A 17,500-nucleotide genomic window follows, 5' to 3' on the forward strand; every position below is an offset into this window, starting at 1 on the left:
ATTAAAACAGTTCAAACCATGCAGCAGGGATGTGCAACAATAGCAACAATAAAGTGCCATCTTTGCCTCACAGCTTCACACAGCTCCTCCTCTCTGACACAATTGGGGGCTAATCCGGGATCTTGTCCTTGAAATGAATTTCTTGCTATTTTTTATTTTGTATGTGTTTCTTTGGTGTTTATAGAAAAGGTTTGAGCATATTAACTGTGTTTGCATTCATTCAGACGCTGAGTATTAGTCAGACAGACGGTGAAAGAAAACATAAAAATAAGGAAACACAGATGGTTTCTTCTCAGTGCAGGATGTCCATCAGAGGCAGGGAACAAAGCAAGGTTCCTGTCCTCAGTCAAAGGAAGTGGAACCTTTTAAGTTTCATATATGGTCGGGATAAAGCTCAAGCCTGTCAAGCATCAGTGTGAATGAAAATGATTGGAGTGGATAAAGACATGAAACATCCTCTGGGGACCTTGATTTAACCACGGAGGGTTCCTTTCTGTTTTTACCTGTTACTGAATCACAAAGACTGTTGGTATGTGAAAGCTTGGAGCGTTGTGGAGCAAGGGCTAATTCATACGCGGAAGAGCCTGATTCCTATTCCAGAGTGATAATTACAATCCATCAGAAACTCATTTGAAAAAGGTCAGAGACTTTCAGAGCCGCCACAGAGCGAGAACTTCCTGTGAGCCGGCGACTAATCAGAGCTGATACCGATGATTATCCTCCAGGCGTTGTGTGGGGACGGTGGAGGCGGTAGGAGCTGCTGTGACTCCTAAACTCATCTCAACAGTGAGGGAGCTCGTGATGGCTCCACAGTTCACCGGCTCGGTCATTCAACGCTGCAGATCACTTTCCTGTTGCGTCGTGTGATAGAATACAATAGAAGACTAGAACAGACTTTATTAATCACCAGTTCAGCTCAAAAACAAATAAGAAAAACTAAGAATAAAACATCCGCAGCAACAGAATTCAGAATTTTGGTAAAAGAGATGAGGAAACCAGCCAGAATGAGCTCGCAGGCTCCATTTACAGCCAAAAACACAGCTGAGCTTTGAAGACCAGGAATGGACTCACCGTGACCACACGATGCCTCCAACACAGCTGAAGCTGAAGCGTTACCAGAGGTTTACTGAAACACTTTCACACATCAGCTTCCACCTGCATCGGGAACGTGAGTCGGCATGGTAACCTGAGCTCTGGCTGTGATCGTTCCCTGAAGTGAAGCTCAATACGATTTGACCAATCAGAGCACTGAACCATTGCTGTTACCTGCTGGACGTCCTGGTGAAGCAGGGCCGGTCGTTGACGGAGGGAACAGCTTCGTCCATCAGAGGATACGACTTGATGAAGGTCAGCGTGTCGTCCGGGAACTGAACAGACGATTTGTATTCTGAAGCCGAGCCGTCGCCTGCACACGTACCGGGCCTGGACATTTAAGAATGAAGCAGACACGTCAGAGCTCGTCTTGGTCACAAACACAAAGCTAACTGGGTTTAAGTAAGCGGGACGGAAAGCAAACTGGGATTTAGTCCTCACCTCGGTCTGGGGACTTGCTCGTCGGGTACGGGAGTCCAGGAGGAGTCGCTGGTCCTCTGCTCTTTGAACTTCCCGTTGAACACCTTCTCGATGTCGTCCATGTAGAAGGCACAGACGGCCGAGCCGGGGATACTGGAGAGAGACGGACGGCACGAGTCAGCAGACCTCCGTCCAACCAATCACAAACACCATCATCAACAATGACGTTCATGGAGCAGAGACAGTACGAGCTGTCTCTGCTCAGTCCAAACTCAAATCATCCAGACAGCTCGCTGAGAGAGGGCGAATGCTGCGCCGCGAGTACTACAGGTCTGTGAAGAAATGTGGGTGGGGAGCGGCGGGAGACATCCAGCACGAAACATGGAAACTGGTCCAAACACCAGCACGCTGCTCCCATCTTAACGGGCCCAGAGCGGCTTTGCATGAATCACAGTTCAGAATAATCCTTCTTTACCTGACACTGGATAAAACAGGCTGTTTAAGCTCCTCCCACTTTAAGCCCACCGTCCTGAAGTTTTAAACAGCAGATGGGCGGGGCTTCTGGGTGCCTCATATGACCGTGCATCATTTCACTCTGATATCATGCAGCCAAGATTAGAAAAAACGGTCCTCCAATCACATTCCAGTAACACATTCACATCTCCAGCCTCCCAGCGACGCCCTCTCCTAAACTTCCTGAAGTCCCCTGGTTGTCCCCGGCTCATCCGAGAGCACGTCCTCAGAGGTGTGACCTCCATCACAAACACTGAAAAGCTCCACCAACAAAAATCCACCTCTCCAAAAGCCCCGCCTTCCCAAAATAACGGCCCAATAACTCATCTTCTAAAACCCGCCTGCTCGCTCCGAGTGTCCACACATTTACCGAGGAACAAGGACTTCTTCCCGAAAACACACCACAGCGTTCTCACCTCCTTCTCCAAACACATTAGCTCTGAGCCTAATCAGACTCCGCCCCTCACAGCGGCGTACCTGTTGGCCTGAGTGGTGAAGACGCCGACCACGGCGGGTCTCTGGTTGATCTGCAGCACGTTGGTGAGCGACTGGAGCACGTCGAAGTAGAAGAAGGAGTCTCCGGGCACCGAGCAGTTGAGCCGAGCCTGAAGCACACGAGCAGAGCGATGAGACACAGACGGGTAAAGTTCGGCGCTACACGCAGCGTGTTCGCTACCTTCAGGAAGGACGTCCAGTATCGCTCCAGGACTCTGGGAGATCCCCCGTTATCGTTCTTACAGACCCGGGCCACCCGAGAGAACACCACCTGCAGACCGGCGAGAGAACAGGTCATTAAACCACCAGCGCCGTGGTGATGGTCACTTCCTGTGACATCACCTTCACATGAAAGAATACAAAATCTAATTAACTGAACATCCAATCACACGAGGCCTGACTAAGAGTGTCTTTACTGTCGGGTCACACACACACACACACACACTCTCACACACACACACACACACACACACACACACACACACAAACACAAACGCACACTCCCACACACACACACACACACACACACACGCTCTCACACACACACACACACACACACACACACGCTCTCACACACACACGCACACTCACACACACTCACACACACACACACACACACACTCACACACACTCACACACACACTCACACACACACTCACTCACACACACACTCACACACACACACACACACACACACACACACACACACACTCACACGCTCACACACACACACTCACACGCTCTCACACACACACGCACACACACACACACTCACACACACACACACACACACACACACACTCACACGCTCACACACACACACTCACACGCTCTCACACACACACACACACACACACACACACTCACACACACACTCACACTCTCACACACACACACACTCACACACACACACACTCACACACACACACACACACACACACACACTCACACGCTCACACACACACACTCACACGCTCTCACACACACACACACACACACACACACACACACTCACACACACACACACACACACACACACACTCACACGCTCACACACACACACTCACACGCTCTCACACACACACACACACACACACACACACTCACACACACACACACACACACACACACACACACTCACACTCTCACACACACACACACACACACACACACACACACACACTCACACACACGCTCTCACACACACTCACACTCACACACACACACACACACACTCACACTCACACACACTCACACACACACACACACACACGCTCTCACACACACTCACACACACACACACACACACACACACAGACACACACACACACACACACACACGCTCTCACACACACTCACTCACACACACACAGACACTCACACACACACACACACACACACACTCACACACACACACACACACACTCACACTCACACACTCACACACTCACACTCACACACTCACACACACACTCACACACACACACACACTCTCACACACACACACACACACACACGCTCTCACACACACACTCACACACTCACACACACACACACTCACACACACACACACTCACACACACACACACACACACACTCACACACACACACACTCACACACACACACACACACACACACACACACACACTCACACACACACACACACACACACACACACACACACACGCTCTCACACACACACGCTCTCACGCACACACACACACACACACACTCACACTCACACACACACACTCACACACACACACACACACACACTCACACACACACTCACACACTCACACACACACTCACACACTCACACACACACACACACACACACTCACACACACACACACACACTCACACACACACACACACTCACACACACACACACACACACACACGCTCTCACACACACACACACACGCTCTCACACACACACTCACACACTCACACACACACACACTCACACACACTCACACACACACACACTCACACACACACACACTCACACACACACTCACACTCACACTCTCACACACACACACACACACACACACACACGCTCTCACGCACACACACACACACACACACTCACACTCACACACACACACACACACACAGTGTCACCTTGCCCAGCGTGGTGTACTCCACTGCAATCTCGCTCAGGAAGAAGTAGACGTAGTTCCCGTAGTCGATGGCGTGCAGGAAGTGCGGCTCTGCAGAGGGAGGACAGATTAATCAGCGATCACGTCTGTCACGTGTCACTGTCGCTCTGAGCATCAGCTCATCGCCATGGTTACAGCTGATAACAGCTGCTTTCAACTGCACCGTCACACTACAGCCACTGCACAGTCCCGCGATTGGCTCACGCGTGCGGCGTTTACTCTGGTCACAGGAACGTGTCGCATCCTGGGACAGATGCTGTCGCCCTCGGCTTCGTGGCGTGCAGGTGTGATTCACCACAGCAGAAGTATGCGGACAGCCTCAGCAGGCTCGCAGTGAGCCTCGGCTTCAGCGGGTTTACGTGAGCCGTGCGAGACGTCAGCCACACCGATATAAACGACATCCGAACGTGCGAGCGATGGAGCCGTGACCCACCTCGCAGCCACTTGGAGTCGTATTTGACGGTCCTGAGGACGGGGCGGCCCTCGCCCAGGCTCCTGTAGATGACGGCGTCGCTGGCCAGGAAGTCCGTCATGGTGGCCGAGTAGAAGTCTCCACCTGAGAAACATGGCAGGTGTATAACGTCACATTTTTACACGGGATGATAAAGAAGCACACCTGTTCACCTCCACACATCAAACACCTTCAGCCTCGTTTGTCCTTGTTTGGACCATCCAACAGAAACCACTTTCTATTTTTCTATGTGTGTGTGCTGGAATAGAAACGTCGCTGACCCAGTTACAGTCGACTCACCAGCGAACAGTCCCACGTTGGACTGACCGGACTCGAAGGGACAGCGAGCCTGACCCACCAGCTCCTCCCCGACCTGCTCCAGCGAGGTCATCTGAGTGTGTGGAGCAAAGTAAAAATACAGATTAAACTACAAATCCCAGACAACAGACAGCAGCAAGCATTCTGTTACTCCCTCGTCTATGACAACGCAGATCAGCTGAGCGGTGACCTTTGACCTGCCTGCAGTGGTAGCAATAATGTATAATGAGTTTCTTTTTGTACTGATGATGTCGTAGCGAGCTGAGAGCGCTCAGCTTGTACTTCACTGTCAGTGCAGCGGCTACGCTAGGCGAATCGGGGCCTCATAAATCCACCCGTTTGCAGGCCTTGAGGCGCCGCTGCCGCCATCTTTGACTCCATGCTCTGACCTTTCTGCTCAACCCTCCCTCTCTCTTCAACACTTCATCCACCTCTGCTTTATTTCGGTGCTTATTTTTCCAGAGATGTCACACACTTTGGATTCTAGCCAATCATTTTACGTTTCCGAGGATAGTAGGCGGGGCCAGGTACGTACGTTCTTTTAGAGCAGAGCTACAGGTTTAAAATGTCCAAGGCGAAGCGGTCAGAAGTCTGGCTGTACTTCACAGCAAAAGATGCAAACTCAGCAGCAACAAGTGCTTTAAGCTGATACTGTGATACTGTCAAAGGAGCTAACACCAAGAATCTGATGAAACACCTGGCGACGCATAGCGTTTTTTTAAAAGCCGAGAAATGCGCCGTATTTGATAGCTTGCTGCGAGACCTCACACCGAGCACATCTACTGCGGGTGTGGTAAATCTCCATTAAAGAGTCAGCGCGCATCGCCCCGTGCGTGGGGCTGGACGGTGCTTATCATTTTGCAGAAAAAAAGAGAATGCTGAAAAGAAAAACATGCGAGGTTTTTGGACAAAGTTTGTTCTCCATTCTTTAAGCACCGTTCCAAAAGTACCGATTTGGCACCGGTATCCAATAAAACCTAAACGATACCCATCCCTAGCCCTGAGTGAGTCCCAGCACGAAAGCCTGGAGCTGGAAATGAGCCTTCAGGGCACCTGTGCTAAAGCTAACAGCAGCGTTGAGGTGATTGGCTGTTTCAGAGCAGTGAGAAGATGAAGGCGCTTCCAGGTCCTCGCTAACAAAACTGCTCTTTGCTGGATGATGAAAGCGCCGCGTGTCAGAGGTGTCGCCTGCTCAGCTCCTCCCAGGGGAACAGAGCGCTCTGTGAGCTTCGGGTGAGCAGGTTTCCTTCTCACCGCCGGAGGTTTCAAAGCACACAAAGCTTCTGCTAAATGGGGTCATTGGCTGTCAATCAAACCGCAGCGGCACGGCGGCGTGATGGGAAAAGAAAATAAGAGCGCAGTTCTGGATTGACACCTGAAATTGTGGCTTTTGTTGTGAACGTGTCGTTAGGTCTCGACAAGGGGTCCCGATCCACCTGACACTTTCAATTAGGATCTGGGGACGCCGTCATGTCAACTCTGCGCTCATTAACCCGACGCTGGTGACGGCGGGGGGAGCTGAGCGGCTGAGAGGATAATGGGCACGGAGAGAACAGACGCACTCAGACACAGCAGCGAGTTGTTAGGAAACAGTGACGGGAAACAAAGGCGGCGCTCACTTTATGCGACTGCGGTAATCAGTCACAGCAGCGCTCAGCAGGAAGCACGGCTCCATTTAATTGACTGGAATTAAAAAATTAAACATTTTAAAATAATAACTCGCAAAATATCAAAGTCATTACCTTCAGTTCATGTCAGAATGACTCACGTCCAGAAGCAGCAGGACGGTGCTCTCACCACTGAGCTGTGATTGGTCCTTTCATTAGTCCTTCACTCATTATTACACATGGACACACAGGCAAACCTGTCTTACTGCTGCACCCGCAAGTTCCAAAAAGGCACCACTTTTACTTTGAAGGGGGACACTCTCCGTTTCCTGTTTGCATCCTTTTTCACATTTTACTGCAGCTGATCGAGAGCCTGAGGCCCTGTCTCAACATGCATCAGTCGGAGACCAAGTACTGCTCCAGTTCAAAGTACGCATCAAGCCGAGAACGCGAAACAGTCCCGGATGTGTTCTCGCTCCGCCCGTTTTATCGAGCATGCATCGGTGGTGACTTGTGTGTAGCTGGTACAGCTAAATATCCCAGAATGCATTTCGTCCCAAACCCAAACGTGGCAATGGCGGACGAGCGGGGCTAAAAACTTTTAAATATTACTCTTTCTGGGTCACAAAATAAACTTTTAAGTTATTTTCAGGCGAGAATGTAGCTGTGTGAACTTCATATATCTGCTCGATTTATCAAGATATCACATATTTCCAAACGCGCTCCGACGTTTTCGGAGACGTCTGTGACCCGCCAGCTCCATAGCAGACAGCGAGGTCAAGGGTCACTAGAGCCGGCGAGAACAGCGGACTCCCGGCACATTGTTTACAACCCCCCCACTGAGGTTAAACATGATATGTAAGTCACTTAGCTCACTTCTAAATGTTAATGTTTGGTGTATTTCAGTTTTATTTGTTCCTGAGTAAACCGGTTTGGCTGTGATCAAAGTTAAGCTTCATAACATATTACTCACAGTGAAATTAAGAAGCTCCAGACCTGTGATATCGTTCTCGCCAAGTCCGGACTCGCCGAGTACACGAGCACGGACTCACTTGAGAATTGAGAAAGGGCCTGAAACCTGCGAGTGACCAAAGCAGCTGCCAGCTTTTCAGTGCAGCATCCTCTCTGCAACCCCCACCCACCCGACATCCACCTACCCAACACCCTAACCCATTGTCCGACATCCAAACACCCAACATCGTGCAACCCCACCCGACATCCACCCGCTCAGTGATTCCACACTTGAACCTAGAGGCTGATATGAGCCCACTGAGCTGTGACCTCACAGAGAGCTCGCAGCCATAGCCCCTCCCCCTCATAGTTTAGACATATTTTGTAATTTAAGAACTTTCAGAGCTGTTCCTGCTCTTACGGCTCATACAGCTCTACTCTGAGGACTTTCATCCCACACTAAAGTAATTATAGTAGATCAAAGTTGCTGTTTTTTGACTGTCTGCTTTAGAAATCTGTTTTTTAAAGTGGATCAACAGCGGGGGAAGCACCGTGAACAAACAACAACTTTCTGTTTTAAATTTACAGGACAGTCTGGCCAACGAGCGAGCGGAACCTTCTCTCCTAGTTTAAACGTTTATTTCTTCACTGCAGAGTTTCTTCATCATGTAGGAAACACAGAAACGGCTTCTTCTTCTTCTGACATTCACATATCTGACTCTGACAGGAGGGGGAGTTTCACTGGTCTGGTCCAGTGAAGGTCAAAGTGGGCTGTCCATGTAAAGTGGGTTTGATGTCCGTGCAGGATTGTGTGAAAGGATGCGGTGAACACGTCTCATTGGGATGACTGTAATTCAGCCCTCAAACACTCACGAGAAAAAGCTGAAGAGGGGAAAAATGAGCTTGCCTTTGCTTAATGATCGACTGTCTCATAATCCACACGCAGCCAAATACGTAAAGAAAATTAATAAAATTAAAGTCTAATTAAGAGCTGGAGGAACTCCGACACGCTGCAGTTTAAAAGCTATCGAATTTAATATTGAGCTGCAGAAGGAGAGACACAACGCAGCTGTGAGTTCTTTAAAGCCCCCTCTCCGAGCGCGTCCCCGCTCCAAGCACGCCCCCGCTCCAAGCACGCCCCCTCTCCGAGCGCGCCCCCTCTCCAAGCGCGCCCCCGCTCCAAGCACGCCCCCTCTCCAAGCACGCCCCCTCTCCGAGCGCGCCCCCTCTCCGAGCGCGCCCCCTCCCCGAGCGCGTCCCCGCTCCAAGCGCGTCCCCTCTCCGAGCGCGCCGCCATCTGAAGCTCACCTTGTAGTTTCGGCACGTTGGGTTGAAAGCGTTGGTCCCGCAGGCAAACAGCGTCTCGTCGTTTCGAGGCACCAACACCTTCACGTAGTTGTAGCACTCGTCCTGGAACACAAAGGCAGAGTTAGAACTGTGAGGAAAACTGACGGAGCAGCAGAAGCAGAGGTGGAGGCGAACTCACGCTGTTCTTCCCTCTGACCGTGCACTTGCTGACGTCGTTGGACTTCCACGTCAGCTTCTGAAACACAGGAAGAGGAAAGTGAGGGCGTGATTTTCTCAGCATGTGGGGGACAGAGGTTTGATTAGATGTGAACACGCGTGCGAGGAGGCGGAGCAGCAACAGCTCACACACACAAACCTCAGTCTCAACCACAACACCAAGCAGCCACCTTTTCGCGCTCTCCATCAGCACCGACGTTCTACGCCTAACCCAGCATGCTTCACTTCTCTGCTGCTGAGTCATCGCTCCACAGAAAAATGCGACCTATTTGGGCTGATTTGGGTTTTAAAATAGAAACAAGATGCCTCAGCGTGCAGCCTCGCAGCGAGCATCATTTCACTCACACTCAGCGTGCATCAGAGGCAGCGTCAACAGGTCTGATACCATGCCAGAAATGTAAACACACCTACAGATAACCTCGACAGACAAAAGCCCAGCCTGCAGCTTGAAAGAGGCGGGGCTACGGGCCTGTAAACCCTTTTATTCATGATGGATTTAAAGAAATGGGATTAGATCCCAGCTGGATACAGATTATTCCCGTCTCTCCCCCTAAAAGAACAGATGTGGGCGATCAGCGCCGTGGTAAAACGTGCTAAACCCGACGAGAACACGAGTCCATAACTGCAGATTAAAGCGCACACAGACCGACGTGGTCCTCGCCGTGCCGCTCAGGTCGGAGAGTAACAGCTCACATCAAAGAGCTGCCGCCGCCCGCCGTCCCACAATGCACCGGGAGGCCCATTACCGTGAGGAGCCCCCGTAACCTCTTCTCTTTGATCAGGAGGACGTGTGCAGATCAAAGGAAGCGCGTCCTTTGTGCGTCACGCACAGTTTTGTTGTGCGCGCTGATATTTACAGCGAGCACCGTGAGCAGGTCAACAGCAGGTCCACGCAGACACCCATCAGCACCAAAGGCTGCAGCGAGCAGCGCGGCACGCTGACATCATCGCCGCTGACGGCCAGCCGAGGAGAAGGAAACATCTGCGGTTTCTGTCTGCCCAACAGAACATGAGCATCTCTCACCTCCACCTGGCTCCTCTCTCACGCTGGAGGACATTTTGGCGTCCACGTGGAGGGTCATCGTCACGCAGCCTGACACACTAACTTCAAAGCAATGAGCTGCAGCAACGGGAGGAGGAGGGAGCTCGAAGCAGAACATTTCACTCAGTTCTCTCTGAAATGAACTTTTTGTTTCACACGACGCTGCTGGTGATGCTCTTCCACACCCACTGTGACGTGGAGTGCCACAGAGGTCTGTCCTCGGTCCCCTCCCTTTAACTCTGCATGGATAGGGCCAGCTGTGACACTGAACCCACGCTCTGACACGTGAGTGTCGTGATGTGAACGAGGCAGAAACGCACGTATAAGAACCTCTTTGAGCTTCCTGTCAGCGAGCTGCTCGGAGGTCTGCTCAGCTCAGCCTCGGTCTGATGTCTTACAGCTCAAGCAGCTTCATGCTCGGCCCCACACCTCACAGCTCTGACTGCCTTCATGTGCACTCACAGATCGTTGCATTTGTCTTTGAACATTTTATCCTAAGACCGCGTGTGAGGAACGCTCGGAGGCGACACCCCGACAACTCCACGCAGCCATGTCGTTGTGTGTTTACTGAGCGATCGCACTCACCAGCTGTGGGACGACCTCCCCTGAAGCCGTCGTCAGGTTGACTGCGAACACGTGATCCCTGCGGAGGTCAAAGCACAGAGTCAGCCTCTTTAATGGACTACGATCGACGTGCTGCCCATCCAACCCCTCCATGATGCACTTCCTATCAGGAACACTGACAGCTGTTCATTATTATTGATTTTGCTGTTGATTCTAATGTTTCTGATAAAACATATTCAGTGATGAAGTCTCGACCGCTCTCAGGCCATCTTCAAAGGCTCGCCTCAGATCCTTGCGTGTTCGCCGTGTCCTAAAAACACGGATCCTCATGTATGATCTGTGCTCTGCACCACGGTGAGGGATCTTAATAATACTCAAGCTCCAAAGGGCTATTGTGATATTCCAAAAAACTGACGTAAGAACTTCCGTCGCACTTTCTACAAAGACCTGCTGCGTGGCAGAAAGTCCTCGTGACGCTCTGAATGAATGAATTAGTATTTTGGTTCTTCCATGGCTCCGCGGTGTGTGTCCTACTCACAGCCCCGGACTTCATGGATATTTTAATGAGCAAACTAACAGCACAGAGCTAAACGTCAGCTGGGCAGGCTGGAACCATCCGGAGGCCAAAGTACGTCCGACTGGTCACTTCCTGTTTCCAGAAATATTCATTCTGCTGTTTATGTGACAAACGGGAACCAAGATCCTCTCAGAGTACAGCCGACAGCAGGAAACACTGGCAGACGTTCACCTGAGTAAAGGCATGTTCGTGGTCACGAGTCATTCCTGACTGTTGCTGCTCTCTGAGCTGGATTTGATTTTCAGGATCAACAATGAAACCAATTTATGGACAGCAAACGTGAAAAATGTCTCTTTGATTTCCTCCAGCCTCAGGTTTACACTGACAGGAACATCAAATCATCATTTAAAGAGACTGAAACGATTTAGAGCTCACAGGAACACTTTGATGTTCACGTTGAGCCTGCTGACCGACTCACTACTGCAGTGCAGTGTGCAGCTACGGGAAACTCACTATTGTGTCCTCACAGGTCACGTTTACTAGTTTACTCAAGCTGCTGAAAACACACAAGTGTGCGTGCATGTGCGTGCGTGCGTGCATGTGCGTGCGTGCATGTGCGTGCGTGCATGTGCGTGCGTGCCGACCTCGCTGCGATGTACAGCACGTGGTTGATCCGTAGCATCCTCTGGAAGTCCAGGCCCAGCCTCAGCGTGTCGTTGTCCTGAAGCAAACCCTGAAACCCCGGGTACTGAAACGACTCTGTAAACGCACAAAAACATAAACGTGTGTGTGTGTGTGTGTGTGTGGAGAGCATGCTCACAAATGTGGGTGTGGTCAGTTAAATCAGAACAAACAGGAACACAGCAGAATATAGATTGTCTCTGTCCAATCAGATGAAGGAACGTTGCTATAGTGATGTGAAACGACCACAGTGGGACATCATCACCATCGTGCAATACTCACGCTCTGAGCTGACCACGCTGATCGGCTCCAGGTCTTTGGGGAAGGGCGTGGTTGAAGCTGACTCAGCCGGCAACCAGGAAGTGAGCAGCAGCAGCAGCAGCAGGGTTGGGGGTCGCCATGGCGACAGCCAACAGGTCAGGGCCATTGCGAGGAAAGAAATGGAAGGAGGAGGGGGCGGTGGAACGGTGATGTCAGCAGGTCATGGTGGACGTCAGCTGTCAGGAGAAAGACACAGAAAGAGGTGAAGGTTAGACAGAGAGGTCAGAGTTCACCGTCTTAGGAGCTCTTCTATGCTGTGCCATGCACGGAACAACATAGAAGAGCAAAGAAGGCAGTTCAAAAAAGCCCCCCCCCGACAGCCAAACCCATCTGTTCTCTGATTGGATTGTTACATTTGTGATTGACATGACATTGACCAATCAGATGAAAGGAAGAAAAATAGGGTCAAAATTCGTACCTGTAACTTGCAGGGTCTTTTTGGCTAAGTCCACACACTAATCTTTTTTACAAGTACAAAATACTTATGACCACATTTTGAGCCCATACTAATGTTCACATGTTGGACAGAGAGGACAGATGGTTTGAAAGAGGAGTGAAAGAAGCATCTATGTCCACTGTGAGCGACCATCTTTGAACAGAGGCGGGGTTTACGACACCAACTCTCTGCCATCTATAATCCAGTTTTGAGATCCTCCCCAGACGCCTTAACACCCACTCACATCCTGGGCCATCTGACCTCAGGAAATCACATGATAGGGTGGGGCCAGGTTTTACAATGAGCTCACCCGAAACTCTGGCTGATTGTGGCTGATCTACCTAATCATGTGATTAGAGGATCATCAAGGGTCCTTTTGTCCCTCTGTGGGGGGAAACTCCCACTAGGTTTATATCTGGGACTCTCCACCATTTGACCTTAGAACTGAAGAAGCTTCTCGGATGAGAGGTGAAACGTCTTCAAGCAACTTAAAGAAGTCCAGACGCTTTTCTATGCAAGCTCCTTAGACTACGATGACCTGGATGACTGAGAACCTTCACAGACATGTCAGAGTTCACCGCTCTTCAGCCACATCTATAAATCCTGAGGATTAGCATATCGCTCAGCCATTACCCGACGGGCGTTCAATTCTGACTGTCAGCACATTAACACAGAGCTCTCATAGCTGCACAGGTGTGCCGTGTCCACACCACCATCGTTAGCAGGGCGCCCAGCGAGGCTGCACGAGCAGTAACTCCACCCCTCTCTGTTCCTTTTCTCCTCCACTGCTTCATGGACAGCAGCTTTCCATGACTCCTGCTTCATAATAATGCTTCTGTATCTGATCCTGGGCCTCGGAGAGGACACGGTTCATCTGTGTCTGACAGAAGCTGTTTTAGCCCCTCCCCTTTAACAGCTTGCTTCTGATTGGGTTCCCTTGCAAACAGCAGGTTTGACCAGTAGGTGGATAACAGGAACATCTGTTCTCTGATGTTATCTGATCTCCTGAAGGCCCCACAGTCCCACTGAGGACCTCTGTGTGTGTGAGTGCCTGTTTACATATGGTTGTGGGGACCAACAGTCACTAATGAGGACAAAAATGCCCGTCCTCATGAGTTTGAAGACATTTTTTAGACTCAAAATGTGGTTTTAGTGTCAGGGTTACAGCTAGGCTCTGGGTTATGGTAAGCAGCAAGAAAGCATTATGTCAATTAGATGTCCTCACTAAGACATAAAAACAAGAATGTGTGTGTTTGTGTGCTGCAGGTCAATAGGAGCTGCCGAGGGCGCCCCCTGTAGGCAAGCCCCTCCTCCGCTCGCTGGTGTCACAGTGAGTGAGCATGAAGGTGAACGCTCTCCTCTCCATCACCTCCTCCTTCCTGTCGTCTCCTCACCTCACACCTGACAAATGAAAGGTGGAGAAGGCGGTCCCAGAGGTGACCAGTCCACTCCTCCTCCTCTTTATTCCCTGGCCTAGAAATGAAGGAGAATGAAGGAGGCGTCACTCCCTCCTCCAGTTTTGGATCTGAAAATATCGCTTTTCTTCCTCCTCCTCAGAAACATGATGGAGGCCGCTGGTGCCAACACCTTCCTCGTCTCCATTACAAGGTGTGAGGAGGAGACAGGCGGTAGAACGTGGAGGAGTCTGAGCATGCCCACAAACTGCTCCCTGAGGAGCGAGCGCGTCGCCATGGTCACATACAGCTCACCGTTTCTGGTCATTTCCAACATGGCTGCCATGTAATCAGCCCTGATCTGAGGAAAGCTGATAGAATGCTCACTGCATGCATTAGTGCTTCGAGCACCAGGCCACGCCCCACACACGCTGCAGAGGACGAAACATCCAGCGTACAATGACGTGGTGATGGGATGACAGGCTGAGAGAGGAGGAGGTGGCGACCTGCAGCCGGGAGCGCCGGTGATGAAACGGGTTCAACTGACCAATCAGATTCACGTTCAGTCAGAGATCGGAGCTCAGAGCAGCCAATCCAAAGTCAGGAACTCTGAGGCACGACAATCCCAAAACCACGACACAGGACGGTTACAGACGTGTGCGACTGCAGAGGACGGCGATGTGTTCAGGGACCTGTGCATCACAGGGGACACATCAGCTCCAACACAAGCACTGCATGTTGCCACAGATACGTGGCGAGAGCGCGCTCACACAAACAGTAGCTACAGTGAAAATACCAGCAGCTGATCCAGACGTTATCCTCTGCCCTACACTACAGGCCGCTGCATCAAACACATTCACACGGGTGGATTCTGGCACCATCACCCCAACACGATCGCACAAACAGGCATTTCCTCTGAAATCAACACGAATCAAACAGCAGCAGGTAAAAAAGCTCAACATCACAAAAGTGCGACGCAAAAGATCAAAGACGTGAAGAACAGACAGGAAGTCCCAGAGTGGGAGGACGATGTGTGTCCACTCAGGACGCCAGTCATCGTCACTCTGCAGCTCTGCCCAGTTTAAACAAACCTGCTTTATGAGACTGACACCTACATTAGGAGGAGCCCGGCTCAGTCTAATCTCTGGGAGCTGTACCCAGCCCAGGGGACAGCTGGGGCCAACTAGGGGCTGGTCAATTTCAGGACTTGTCCAGGTGTGTCTTTGGGAGTGGATCAGGTGTGTGTGTGTGTCATTCCTTAAATCATTAGTTTGCTGCTCGGAGCCAAAGAAGCCCTCATGTCAATTCTCATTCAGTGAGACAAGCCTGAGACCCCCCCCACACACACAGCTCACCTTGGAGATAAGGTGGCTCTATTTAGGCCGTCTTTGAGACATTCTGTCTGGAGCCTCGTCACATTTCCTCACGAGGTCTCTGTGACAGAAACTCATTACTATGTGCAGGTACACATGGAGGTGTTTAGGTTTGACCCTTTTGACCCTTAATGTCTCTTCCCCTCGAGTGTGTGTGTCACTGTGTGTGTTGTGCTAGTTAAAAGCAGCTGGATGTGCACACCCATGTCAGCGTTTTGTCGGTGGATGAAGGGTGGAGGGCTAAGCTATCAGCTAATGCTAGCAGAGCGTCACACAAGCTGTGTCCCAAAACGTCGGCTGCATCCTTCTCGGTCTTCGAAGGACCCGGCCCACGTAGACCGCGAAGGCCGGATGTGACTGCTGGTAATTAGGCCGGCATTTGCATTTGTTTGCCTCTGCGCTAAATCCTGCTGGGTGCAGGTATCAAGGAAACAGCAGCGCCTCTGTGAAGAAGCAGACAGGAGCACAAATGAGAGCTGCTTTCATTTCATCCAGTAAATCAGCCTCAGCTCATTACCGTCAGCTGTGCCGCCGCCGCCTCCAGCCGTTTATCCTTCAAACGCATCGATATCGCCCAGCAGGAGCCGTTTAAGGAGGACCTGCGTCTAATCCTGCACCCCCTGACTCCACAGGGCCCCTCCGGCAGGTGCTGGTCTGGACTTCACCTCCACCCGTGTGATCCCAGCCCTGTCCTGCTGTCTGGGTCGTCGTCCTCGGGGCACATGACCTTTCACACTTGTGTACACTGATTTATACAAAGACCACATTCAGATCTGATCGCACGCGATCTGGTTCAGCGGCGTCCCGTCTGACTGATTACACATGACTGCAGGGCTGATCGATACACCGCGGCGCTGCGAGGGAGAAAACGCGCTAACGTGAACATGCCAGTGCTCCCCGACACAGCGACGCACAGCTTAAAGTGTCCATCAGCAGATATTTCATTTCTGATATTTGAACAGCAGCCAATCAGATTTTTTCATATTTGGATAACAGCCGTCACAGAATCCATCTTTACTTTACAGTCTGTGTGCCTCGAGTCAGCTGAGCTCTGCTGCGCTCACGGACACCGGAGATAGGAATCAGCTGTTGACAGCTTCCTGTTTGTGCGCCCATAAATCACCAGTCAGCCGCCCGAGCGGCGGCTCACCTCTGTGGCCCGGTGACGCAGGATTAACCATCAGAACCACCAAAGAGTTTTTAGTGAGACTGGTATCACTGGGGTCGCCTCCCTGCCAGCGGACGCGTTTATATTAAGCTGATCAGTGAGATGAAGCTATACGGTGTGACCACGTGTGTGTGTGTGTGACCACGTGTGTGTGTGAGTGTGTGAGTGTGTGTGACCACGTGTGTGAGTGTGTGTGACCACGTGTGTGTGTGTGTGACCACGTGTGTGTGTGTGTGACCACGTGTGTGTGTGTGTGTGTGACCACGTGTGTGTGTGTGTGTGTGAGTGTGAGTGTGACCACGTGTGTGTGTGAGTGTGTGTGTGACCACGTGTGTGTGTGAGTGTGTGAGTGTGTGTGACCACGTGTGTGTGTGTGTGAGTGTGTGTGTGTGACCACGTGTGTGTGTGTGTGTGTGTGTGACCACGTGTGTGTGTGAGTGTGTGTGTGTGTGTGTGTGTGTGTG

At 51.1% G+C, this 17,500-nt stretch overlaps 1 protein-coding gene across 2 annotated transcripts in view; it reads right to left on the reverse strand.

Moving 5' to 3' along the window:
* Positions 1 to 17,500, reverse strand: part of LOC309699034 (semaphorin-6D-like) — a 90,778-nt gene that overhangs the window by 30,149 nt on the left and 43,129 nt on the right. For both annotated transcript variants that reach the window (XM_082521877.1, XM_082521876.1), the window contains exons 4-15: positions 12,627 to 12,841; positions 12,308 to 12,422; positions 11,168 to 11,225; positions 9,503 to 9,559; positions 9,325 to 9,426; positions 5,441 to 5,531; positions 5,123 to 5,245; positions 4,652 to 4,740; positions 2,702 to 2,791; positions 2,503 to 2,630; positions 1,534 to 1,665; positions 1,267 to 1,422 (exon numbers count right to left, since the gene is read on the reverse strand). In XM_082521877.1, the coding sequence (XP_082378003.1) occupies positions 1,267 to 1,422; positions 1,534 to 1,665; positions 2,503 to 2,630; positions 2,702 to 2,791; positions 4,652 to 4,740; positions 5,123 to 5,245; positions 5,441 to 5,531; positions 9,325 to 9,426; positions 9,503 to 9,559; positions 11,168 to 11,225; positions 12,308 to 12,422; positions 12,627 to 12,771 (1,286 nt within the window). In that variant the 5' untranslated portion in view covers positions 12,772 to 12,841. The remainder of the gene's footprint in view (positions 1 to 1,266; positions 1,423 to 1,533; positions 1,666 to 2,502; positions 2,631 to 2,701; positions 2,792 to 4,651; positions 4,741 to 5,122; positions 5,246 to 5,440; positions 5,532 to 9,324; positions 9,427 to 9,502; positions 9,560 to 11,167; positions 11,226 to 12,307; positions 12,423 to 12,626; positions 12,842 to 17,500) is intronic.

Source organism: Aulonocara stuartgranti (assembly GCF_965226115.1).
Source record: "Aulonocara stuartgranti genome assembly, chromosome: 22".
NCBI lineage: Eukaryota > Metazoa > Chordata > Actinopteri > Cichliformes > Cichlidae > Aulonocara > Aulonocara stuartgranti.